The sequence below is a fragment of the Stegostoma tigrinum genome, chromosome 29, assembly GCF_030684315.1.
Source record: "Stegostoma tigrinum isolate sSteTig4 chromosome 29, sSteTig4.hap1, whole genome shotgun sequence".
NCBI lineage: Eukaryota > Metazoa > Chordata > Chondrichthyes > Orectolobiformes > Stegostomatidae > Stegostoma > Stegostoma tigrinum.
This window is the reverse complement of record NC_081382.1, coordinates 36,286,761-36,299,287: the sequence shown is the minus strand read 5'-3', so window position 1 is coordinate 36,299,287 and position 12,527 is coordinate 36,286,761. Positions and strand designations below refer to the sequence as shown.

Genomic DNA, 12,527 nt, shown 5'->3' with positions numbered 1-12,527 from the left:
GCTCAAGCAATTAGGGAAGTTTTCCGTATGTGTTTTCACAAATACTGGCTGCCTTTCATGTTGTTGAGAGTGGGTGGGATGTTAAGTGAACCCAGATCTCACCACACATCTACAATGATGTTCTAATATTAGTGACCGTTTAACACAAACAAATCCTTGGCTTCTTATTTTCTCCACCTGCTTCAGCCACTCTGGTACTTATAATGTCCTTACTGTAATTCTGATTGCAATCAAATCTAGGATCTCGCAGGTATATATACACAACAAAATATAGGTGAAACTTTCACCACTCGAGACATAGGGATGGAAATGGCTAACTGGACTCTTTCAGTTTGTATGTATTACAGACACCGCACTGGTACTTTACCAGCTCTGACATTGAATACATCCATCTTAATGCGTTTTTCTCTGGGCTCATGCAGGTGCTTTCGCAGCTCCAACTCCGCTTTGAACTCTTTCTTCTTAATCACAGCAATATTCTTGGCATTATTCATGGCTTTATCATACCAATCCTCTAAGAGTTCAAAGAAGTTCAAGCGCACCCTGAGTGGATGAAGAGATTTAATTTAGCGAAAAAACAATACAACCCATGTCTACTATAGATAAGCAGAAAGAAGAAATATATTGACAGGTTGTAATTGTAGGTTACAGTGCATGAATACTGAAAGTGGTTTGTCAGTTAGTAATCCACTCGATGGATTTGATCAGTCAAATAAATTTCAAGTAGCTTAGAACCATATATCAAATCTTTATCATCTTTGCTGTATCTATCTACAAGTATTAGGAAAAATGCAAGGTGCAACAAGCAAGGGTAGGACTGCTACAATTAATGTTAGGGCCTTGGGTAGTGTTGTAGAACAGAGAGAGACACAGGGGTACAGATACATAATTCATATCACATCACACATAGACAGTGTAGATAAAAAGGCATTTGGCATGCTTGTCTTCATTGCTCAGTCCTTTGAATATAGGAGTTGGAAAGTCATGTTGAGGTTGTACAGGACGTTGGTGAAGCCTCTTCAAGAATACTGCATCCAGAACTGGTCATCCAGTTATAGGAAGGATATTATTAAGGATATATTGAGAGGGTTCAGAAGGGATTTAGCAGCATCTTGCTGGGTATGGAAGGTTTGAGGTATAAAGAAAGGCTGGATAAGCTGGGATATTTTTCACTGGAGCACAGTAGATTGAAAGGTGACCTGATAGAAGTTTAAAATAATGAGACGTATAGAGTTAATGGTAGTTGTCTTTTCCCTAGGATGGGAGATTTCAAGATTAGGAGACATATATTTAAGTTGAGAGGAGAGAAATTTTAAAAAGTCACGAGGGACAATGTTTTTACACAGAGGGGGTCGTTTGCATATGGAATGAACTTCATGAGGTAATGGTGGATGTGGGTACAATTACAACATTTAAAAGACGTTTGGATAAGTACATGAAAGGTTTGGAGGGAAATGGGTCCAGAAAAGGCATGTAGGACTAGTTTAGTTTGGGATTACATTCGACATGGACTGGTTGGACCAAAGGGTCTGTTTCTATGCTGTATAACTCCATGACTCCATGTGTCAATTAAGCAAAACACACTTCTGGAAGTTTCAGCATCACAGAAAAGCTCGTATTTGGAATATTAAATTTCCAGAATACAGCATAGCAGATGCCAGAAAGCGTGCACCTACTTAATTAACCTTCACAAAGTCAGGATGCTTACTAGAAGTGTCATCTTAGAACCAACTAATTTTATCTTTAATTTACTTTAGTTTCAACTAATTTTATGCTATAATGACCTGTACAATTAAACAGAAAGTCCTCTTAACACCACAGAAATCCACTGCCACATACAATGTGTACGATATATTTTGTCTGCCAAATTTCAATTGTCATACTTTTCACATAAATTTCTGTTTTGCATTTTCTTCCAGTTACTTTAAATAGCTTACTCGAAAAAGTGTAACAAATCAAAAATGTATAGTAAGAAATGCATCCAAATTACTAATCAACATTTACTAAAGATACACGAAAAGTTATCAACAAGGTGCGGGGGCAGGGTTCTTGTGTGTATTTAAGATTGTGATAGACAGATTTTTGATCAGTTGGGGAATCAAGGGTTACAAGGAAAGGGCAGGAAAGCAAATGGGAAGAATGTTTGGATTAGCTACTATCCTATTGAATGGCTTGTTGGTCCAGACGGCCTAGTTTTCTTATGGTCTTAACCACTGATCTAAATATCAAAGAATTAGCACTCAGGTGGCTAGATGACTGGTTTTTGTGATGCAGAGTGATGTTCAATTCCTGTACAGGCTGAGGCCACCATGAAACTCTCACCTTGTCAACATCACCTTTTGCCTGAGATGTGGTGACCCTCAGTTTAAATTCAATAGGTTGTCCCTATCTAATGACAGTACAAACCTACAGAGCAACAAGAGGCGATTTGGCCCAGCAAATCTGCACTGATCCTCCAAACAGCATCCCACCCAGATCCACTCCAGTAACATGGCATTTAGCATGGTCAATCCATCTAATTTGCACACTTTCGGACTGTGGGAGGAAACCAGAGCACTGGAGGAAACATACACACACACAGGGAGAACTCCATACAGTCACCCACGGCTGGAATCAAACCTGGGTTCCTGGCATTTTGAGGCAGCAGTGCTAACCACTGAAGCACAATGCCGCACTTATAGTTTGGGACTTTGGTGACTTTACTTATAATGATTACAGTGAAGAAGTCCTTTTGAGTCCAGCCCAGGTCTCTGCAGGAGTAACTTATCCAGTCCCACTCACTCCTTCCTTCTCTATTGCCTTAGAAATGGTTTCCTTTCTAGTGCTTATCCAATTCCCCTTTGAAATGAAGGAATTTGCCTTCACCGCAGTGTTGGGTTTAAATAGAATGAAACAAAATAATGAAATTAAATAGAATAACTGAGTACGCAGTGTTTGGGAACCAATGAAATCACTCCAGGGCAGGGTAGGAGATGGCCTTTTGGTATTGTCGCTGGTCTATTGATCCAGAAATCCAGCCGATGTCCTGCAGACCCGGATTTGAATCCCACCACAGCAGATGGTGGAATTGGAATTTTAAAAGAAGTCTAGAATTAAGAATCTACTGATCACCATGAAATCATTGCCGATTGTTGGAAAAACCCATCTAGTTCACAAATGTCCTTCATTAGGAAATCTGCCACCCTCACCTGGTCTGATCCACAGCAATGTGGTTGACCCTCAATTGCCCTCTGAAATGACCTAGCAAGTCATTCAGATGTACCAATTGCTACAAAGACTGAAAGAAATGAAACTGGACAGATTACCTGGCATCGAACTACGCATCGGAAAAGACAACGGCTAGCCCCGTTGACCCTGCAAAGTCCTCCTCACTAACATCTGAAGGTTAGTGCCAAAATTGGGACAGCTGTCTCACAGACTAGTTAAGCAACAGCCTGACGTAGTCGTACTCACAGAATCATACCTTACTGACAATGTCACAGGCACTACCATCACCATCCTTGGATATGTCCTGTCCCATTGGCAGAGGGGGCAGCACAGTGGTATACAGTCAGGAGGGTGCTGCTTTGGGAGTCCTCAACGTTAACTCCGGACCCCATGAAGTCTCATGGCTTCAAATTGAACATGGGCAAGGAGACCTCCTGCTGCTTACTACATACTGAACTCCCTCAGCTGATGAATCAGTGCTCCTCCATGTTGAACAACACTCAGAGGAAGCACTGAGGACAGCAAGGACACAAAATGTATTCTGGGTGGGGGATTTCAATGTCCACCAATAAGATTGGCACAGCAGCAGTAATACAGATCGAGCTGGTAAGGTCCTAAAGGGCGTAGCTGCTAGACTGGGTCTGCGGCAGGTGGTGAGGGAACTAGCAGGAGGGAAAAACATACTTGACCTCATCCTTACTAATCTGCCAACTGCAGCTGCATCTGTCCATGATAGTATCAGTAAGAGTGACCATTGCACAGTCCTTGTGAAGACAAAGTCCTACCTTCACACTGAGAACAATCTCCATCGTGTTACGTGGCACTATCACAGTACTAAATGGGGCAGACTTCGTACAGATCAGGCAATTCAAGATTGGGCATCCATGGGGCGCTGTGGGCCATCAACAGCGGCAGGATTGTACTCCATCACAATCTGTAACCTCATGGCCTGGCATATCCCCCACTCAACCATTACCATCAAGCCAGGGGACCAATCCTGGTTCAATGAAGAGTGCAGGAGGGCATGCCAGGAGCAGCACCAGGCATACCTGAAGATGAGATATCAACCTAGTGAAGCCACAAAACAGGACTACTTGCATGGCAAACAGAAAAAGCAGCAAGTGACAGACAGAGCTAAGCGATCCCACAACCAACGGATCAGATCTAAGCTCTGCAATCCTGCCACATCCAGTTGTGAATGGTGGTGGACAATTAAACAACTCACTGGAGGAAGAGGCTCCACAAATATCCCCATCCTCAATGATGGAAGAGCCCAGCACATCAGTACAAAAGATAAAGCTGAAGCATTCGCAGCAATCTTAAGCCAGAAGTGCCAAGTGGATGATCCATCTCGGCCTCCTCCAATGGTCCCCAGCATTACTGATGCCAGTCTTCAGCCCATTCTATTCACTCCATGTGATATCAAGAAATGGTTGGAGACACTGCATACTGCAAGGGCTACGCACCTGACAACATTCCAGCAATTGTACTGAAGACTTGTGCTCCAGAACTTTCAGCTCCCCTTGTCAAGCTGTTCCAGTACAGTTACAGCACTGGTATCTACCCGACAATGTGGAAAATTGCCCAAGTATGTCCTATACATAAACAAACAGGACAAATCCAACCCGGCCAATTACTGCCCCATTTTCTCAATCATCAGTAAAATGAATGAAGGTGTCACTAACAGTGCTATCAAACAGCACCTGCTCAGTAATAACCTGCTCAGTGACACCCAATTTGGGTTCCGCCAGGGCCACTCAGCTCCTGATCTCATCATACCATTGCTACAAACATGGAAAGAAGAGCTGAATTCCAGAGGTGGGGTCAGAGTGACAGCTGTTGATATCAAGGCTACATTCAACCAAGTGTGGCATCATGGAGATCTCGCAAAATTGGAATCAATGGATATCAGGGGGAAAATGCTCCCGTAGTTGGAGTCATACCTGACACAAAGGAAGATGGTCGTGATTGTAGGAGGTCAATCATCTCAGCTCCAGGACATCTCTGCAGGAATTCCTCACGGTTGTGTCATAGGCAGCCATCTTCAGCTGCTTTATCAATGGCCTTCCCTCCATCTGAAGGTCAGAGGCGGGGAATGTTCACTGATGACTGCACAATATTCAGCACCATTCGTGGCTCCTCAGATACTGAGGCAGTCCATGTTCACATGAATCAGTTTTGGGCAATATCCAGGTTTGAGCTTACAAGTGGAAAGTGACATTTGTGCCACACAATGCCAGGCTACGACCACCACCAATAAGAGACAATCTAACCACTGTCCCTTGACATTCAATGGTGTTACCATCACTGAATCTCCCACTATCAACATCCTGGGGGTTACCATTGACCAGAAACTCAACTGGTCTCACCATATTAACAGACTGGTTACAAGAGCAGGCCAGAAGCTGGGAATACTGCGCCGAGTAACTCATCTCCTGACTCCTCAAAGCCTATTCACCATCTACAAGGGACAAGTCAGGAGTGTGATGGAATACTTCCCACTTGCCTGGATGAGTGCAGCTCCAACAACACTAAAGAAGCTCAACACCATTCAGGACAAAGCAGCCTGTTTGATTGGCACTACATCCACAAACATTTATTCCCTCCACCACCGATGCTCAGGAGCAGCAGTCTGTACTATCTACAAGATGCACTGCAGAAATTCACCAAAGATCCTCTGACAGCACCTTCCAAACCCACAATCACTTCCATCTAGAAGGACAAGGGCAGCAGATATACAGAAACACCACCGCCTCCAAGTTCCCCTCCAAGTCATTCACCATCCTGACTTGGAAACATATCGCCATTCCTTCACTGTTGCTGGGTCAAAATCCTGGAATTCCCTCCCTCATAACATTGTGGGTCAACCCACAGCACATGGACTGCAACGCTTCAAGAAGGCAGCTCACCAACACCATCTCAAGGGCAATGAGGGATGGGCAAGAAATGCTGGCAAGCCAGCGACACACACGTCCCACAAAATGGATAGCAAAAACAACTCGTAATATGCTTGAAATTTTCTTTTAAAATAGTGACCTCAGAAAAAAAGTAACAATAACTATTTTGGCCAAAAAATTAAACAAGCACAATAAAAGCATGAGCGTACATACATAAATAATTTAGTTGTTTCAAGTGTCTTTATTAAAATTAGAACAGAAATAGAGAGTTCTTGTTGTCCAGCAGTAGCGTCTCTACTCTGAGCCAGGAGGCCTGGGTTCAAATACCATCTACTGCAGAGATGCGTCATAACAGGTTGATAGACAAAATATTTAGAACAGAAATAGAACCCAGTAGTTTCTGGACTATATGACTTACACAGATCAATGCTTTCACCAACATCATTATGGAGCCCTAGTTGCACCATTTAAAATTAAATTCAAATATTTTTCTCTGTGTCGGAAGCCTGGGTCTTGCCTTAAATGGCAACATGGGAGAATTGGTCATGGTTTATTCAAAAGACAAGCTTGGGTCTTGAATTTTACTGTAACCAGAGATTTTCAAGCAAAATGATTCACCCGCCCAACTCTGATAGTTTATCTCCAGCAACACATTAGCATCATTTTGATAGCTGAGACAGGACAACGTGGGCTGACAAGCAGAGATGATTGTTCTCTTCTTAATGCAGTCCCCACATAGCAAAAGGAAATCCTTACATTTTAAAGAAATATTCTGGTTCTTTTGCCTCCTCCCTTTATGACAGGAAAATGGACCTGGGGAAAGAAAATCTAAGAACAGTGACGTCAAACTGTCACATTGCAGGCACACTGAAACTGCCAAGTCCCTACAGCTCTCCAGGGCCTACAACTCTCTACATCCAATTGATTCATTTTATGACTACTGTGCTCTACATTCCAGCACAAGCAATGCCATTTCCACTCCTCACTACCACCATTCAGTATCACCCCAAGCTATTGAACTGATATTTTGGATAGTAATGTCCATAATCAAATAACTGATGGTTAAAAAGAAATGCATTGTTGGCATAGCTTATCACCAATTAATATTGAAGCCGTAGAGATCCTTACAATATAACTTCTGTATCAGTAGAGCAATATAGTAGGTGGTGATCAAGTGATATTATTATCAGACTATTAATCCAGAGACTCAGAGAATGCTCTGGGAACCAGGGTTTGAATCCTGTCATAGCAGATGGTGGATTTGGAATCAACAATAATCTGGAGATAAGAGTTTAAAGGTAACGATTTCCGATTGTCAGGAAACATCCATCTGGGTCATCAATGTCCTTTAGGGAAAGAAATCTGCCATCCTTATTTGGTCTAGCATACATGTGACTCCAGGCCCAAAACAATGTGCTTAGACTCTTAACTGCCTGGTGGGCAATTAGGGATGGTCAATTAATGCTCGGCTAGCCAGCAAAACCCACATCCCATGAATGAATAAAAAAAATTCTGCTTATTTTCCATTTTGCAATACCTACATTCCAATATCAAACCAGCAGCCCACCCCACCAATTTTCTGCTTTCATCTTTGACAGGTATTCATTTATAAAGCATGTTGGTTCACAGGCACTGGCAGAAAGAAATAGTCATTCCTTTGAAAGAATCATACTGGACTTGAAATGTTAACTCGTTCTCTCCACAGATGCTGCCTGAACCTGCTGAGTCCCTTCAACATTCTCTGTTTTAGTCATTCTTTACCAGACACTTAAGGTACTGAGTGTGGAGCCATGGTGCCAAAACCCATGCAAACCTGGCCTTATCTGACAACTATGCCTGCTTAAAATTTTCAGCATAGGGTCAAAATTGAGGTCAAGAGTGGCTGGAGCAATTTTCTCTCTGTAGTATAGGGGGATTGGGATCAATTGTAGCACCTCCAAAAGAACAATTCATAGACAAGTAGGAAGATTGCTCCAAAACAGTGGCTGATGTTCATCGCCAACCAATATGTATAACCAATATCACTAAAAGAAACATTAACTGGATAATCTCAAGGGGTTTAATGGGATCTTGATGTTCAGTGTTGGGTTGCCTAGATTATAAAACGGGAGTAACTGCAATTTCATAAATAATTACCAGTATGCTTTTCAGGGCAATTCCAATACTAGTATCTACCCGACGATGTGGAAAATTACACAAAAAGCAGGACAAATCTAACAAGAGTCAACTGATGTCCCATTAGTATCAGATCATTAGTAAAATGATCAAAGGTGTCATCAACTGGGCCATGAAGCAGCACCCATTTAGTAATAAGCTCCTCAGCGATGCCCAGTTTGAGTTCTGCCAGGGTCACTCACGTCTTGACCTCATTACAACCTCGATTCAAACATGGACAAAAGATCTGAATTACGGAGGTGAGGTGAGAGCAACAGCCCCTGACATCAAGGCTGGACAAGTATGGCATCAAGGAGCCCTAGTGAAACTGCAGTCAATGGGAATCAGTGGGCAAACTCACTGTTGGTAGAGTCATACCTGGCACAATGGATGATGGTTGTGGCTGTTGGAGGTCTGTCATCTCAACTGCAGGACATCACTGCAGGAGTTCCTCAGTGTAGTGTGCTAGGCCCAAACATTTTCAGCTGCTTCATCAATGACCTTCCCCCCACTTTAAGGTCAGAAGTGAGGATGTTCACCTATGATTGCACAATGCTCAGCACCATTTGTGGCTTCTCAGGTACTGAAGCAGTCCATTTTTAAATACAGCAAGATTGGACAATATCCAGGCTTGAACTGAAAGTGTCAAGTAGCATTCACAACACTCAAATGCAATAAGAAACAATCTATTCAACAACCCTTGAATATTCAATGGCGTTACAATCACTGAGTCCCCTACTCTCAACATCCTGGGACTTATCATTGACTAGAATCGCAACTTGACTCAATAAATAAATAGTGGCTACATAAGTAGGTCAGAGGCTAGAACTACTGCAGTATGTGAGTCACCTTCTGACTCCCTAAAACCTGTTCACTATCTACAAGGCATAAGTCAGGAGGATGATGGACTACTCCCCATTTGGCCAAATGGGTGCAGCTTCAACAACCCTCAAGAAGTTTGACACCATCCAAGACAAAACAGCCTGCTTGATCAGCACTACATCCATAAATATCCACTCCCTCTATCACCAATGCTCAGCAGCAGATTGTGAACTACTTACAACATACACTGAAAACACTCACAAAGGCTCTTCAGATAGCACCTTTCAAACCCCTGACTGTTAACATTTAGAAAGACCAGGTCAGCGGATACATGGGAACACCACTGTCTGCAAGTTCCCCTCAAAGGCACTCACCATCTTGATTTGGAAAATATTGCTGTTCCTTTGGTGTCATTGGATCAAAATCCTGGAATTCCCTCCCTAATGATATTGTGAGTCTATATACTGCACATAGATTGCAACAGTTCAAGAAGGCAGCTCATCACTATCTTCTCAAGGGGTCTGGAGGCTAAGGGGAGATTTGATGGAAGTCTATAAAATTATGAGATGCCTGGAGAGGGTTGACAGTCAGAATCTTTTTCCCAGGGTTGTAATGTCTAATATTATGGGGCATGCATTTAAGGTGAGACGGGGAAGTTGAAAAGAAATGTGAGGGGCAACATTTTTACACAGAAAGTGATAGGAATCTGGAAGGTGCTGTCAGGAGTGCTGGTGAAGGCAGATACGATAGGGCTATTTAAGGGACTTTCAGATAATCGCATGAAAATGCAAGGAATGGAGGGATATGAACCAACAGCAGGTAGAAAGGATTAGTTTAATTTGGCGCCGTGATCGGCACAACATCGTGGACTGAAGGGTCCGTTCCCATGCTGAACGTGATGCCAAATTAAACTAATCCTTTCTATGTTCTAACTAGGGACAGGCAATAAATGCTGGACCACGTAGCGACACTCACATGCCATGAGCTTGGGGATATCTTGATGAATAGAAAAGTGTTATAAAAATGCAAAATATTTTTTTCTTCTTCCATATTACTTTTATAACTGAATAATAAAGCCATAAAAATGACGTAGAAAGACACTTCCCCCACTAACTTTTTCTTTAAATCCAGAAATATTGCTTCAGGGATGAATGCATGTTTCATGTAGTCTTGAAGATGCTTCTGTTCTTCAGTTTCTGTCAGGAAAGAGATCACATTCATACTGTTTTTGCCTTTTTTGTGCAACATCACTGTGTAGATGTTCCCCTTTGAGGTTTTGAAATGCTCAGATTTAGTGGACATTTTGCCATGATCTGTTTCTTCCAAAGCACCCTAGAGAAAATAAAAGGAAATTTCTATTGCATTATGCTTCATGATGCAGAAATGTTCATCAGGACCAAACATGACTAAAACTGCAACATAAGACTCCACAGTCAAATGAAAACTCTTGATAGTAGGGTTGCCACTTCTCCAGATTGGCCCTGAGTGTTCAATTACTGGGGAATTTCCAAGATACTGCTGTGTGCAACCCTGGAGAAAACTCAAGAGGACATTAAAAACGACGGATTATTTTGTCAGTGATAATGGGAACTGCAGGTGCTGGAGAATCCAAGATAATAAAATGTGAGGCTGGATGAACACAGCAGGCAAAGCAGCATCTCAGGAGCACAAAAGCTGACATTTCGGATCTAGACCCTTCATCAGAGAGGGGGATGGGGTGAGGGTTCTGGAATAAATAGGAAGAGAGGGGGAGGCGGACCGAAGATGGAGAGAAAAGAAGATAGGTGGAGAGGAGAGTACAGGTGGGGAGGTGGGGAGGGGATAGGTCAGTCCAGGGAAGACGGACAGGTCAAGGAGGTGGGATGAGGTTAGTAGGTAGGAGATGGAGGTGCGGCTTGGAGTGGGAGGAAGGGATGGGTGAGAGGAAGAACAGGTTAGGGAGGCAGAGACAGGCTGGATAGGTTTTGGGATGCAGTGGGTGGAGGGGCAGAGCCACACCAGCTCTTGCCCTCCACCCACTGCATCCCAAAACCAGGCATAAAAATAACAAAAGTGGAAAATGAAAGAACTTTTGGGTAATAGTCAAGCATCATTCAATTGGATAATGAGTATTTTTTTGCTTTCCAGTTGGTGTGAGATGCAATGTTGGATGTGTTGGTCAACTCATCAGATAATGCAAGGAAATCTCCAGAAATACCTATGTGACAACAACTAGCTCGCTTAACAATCAGATGTTTGCAGGCACCAGTAGGAAATCAGATGGACCACAACAGTTCTCATCACCAATATTTAAGAGAGGGGAAAGTTAGGCTGAGCTACTGCTCCTGACCTTTCCCAAGTTCCTGCAGAAGGTTATTTAGGTGCACACACCAGAGGTTCAGCAGTGATGTTTTCCACACTTGAACAGACTGGCAAACCTCCCTTGAAGAGGCTTGAATCTGTATGAAGTTGTCCAAGAGTTAATATTAGTGGAGTCAGAGAGGAAAAACTCTAGATGAAAATCCTTCATAAACATGAACCACTGCTATATAATAATAAACGAGTTCACTACTTTCAAGGGTAGTGCTTAAGCTGTAACCTCTAATGTTATTACTGATTTCTATAATTATATTGATGTGGAGGTGCTGGCACTGACCTTGCAAATATATTAAGGGCAGAACAATTAAGTACTGGCATAACTCTAGAAGGTGATTGCTCAATTATGGAATTGAGTGGGCAGAACTTCATTTTGAAAAATATCTAATAGGCTGCACTGCAGATAGCCTTGAAGCATCAGTTTTACAACAACATGTGACCATTTTAAAAGGTTTTCAAGATTAGAAAAACAATTCTAATTATATTGCAATTCAGTCTTTAATTTTATTCAGGTGCCAGAATTAATTAACTTGCGATCCCATATATAGGCGGTGAGAAAAAGAACACATTCAGCTGTGCATGTAAGTGCTATATAAAAGATATATATACACAAGTGCTTTTGGTTGTATGTTTGAGAGCTCTTGTGGCATATTGGTGGTGTACCAACCTGAGGGCAGAAGGACTGGGTTCAAGTCCCATTTTGAGATGTGATGGTCACAGAGATGTGCCATTCTACATTCAAACAGTTTGATTAAAGATAATGGGAACTGCAGATGCTGGAGATGTTTGATTAAACATTTTTATACATAGGAGCATGGCGCAGAGAGGGGCAAGCAAATTTAGAGACCTTCTCATTGGTCTGCTCCAGTGCCTATGGACAAGTTGGCCATAAACTGGTCCAGGCAACGGATTGCTGAGGGTCACAAAGCCTGCCTGCCTGCCTCTCCTCTGTGGTTATATCCTTGTAGGTTTTCTTTTAAGAGGGGCCTGTGGTGGCCAGCAGCATGCCTGAGGCTTTCCATGCCTTTCTGGTGGCACAACAGTGCATGGAAAACCTACCAGCCTCTGAACGACCAGCAATGCTTGGTGGTG

The 12,527-nt window shown here is 42.7% G+C and overlaps 1 protein-coding gene across 2 annotated transcripts in view; it reads right to left on the bottom strand.

The window, feature by feature from the left end:
- The window catches only part of ccdc180 (coiled-coil domain containing 180), a 104,721-nt gene that overhangs the window by 37,456 nt on the left and 54,738 nt on the right, over positions 1-12,527 (bottom strand). For both annotated transcript variants that reach the window (XM_048559078.2, XM_048559079.2), the window contains exons 21-22: positions 10,195-10,412; positions 368-543 (exon numbers count right to left, since the gene is read on the bottom strand). In XM_048559078.2, coding sequence (XP_048415035.1) covers positions 368-543; positions 10,195-10,412 — 394 coding nt within the window. The remainder of the gene's footprint in view (positions 1-367; positions 544-10,194; positions 10,413-12,527) is intronic.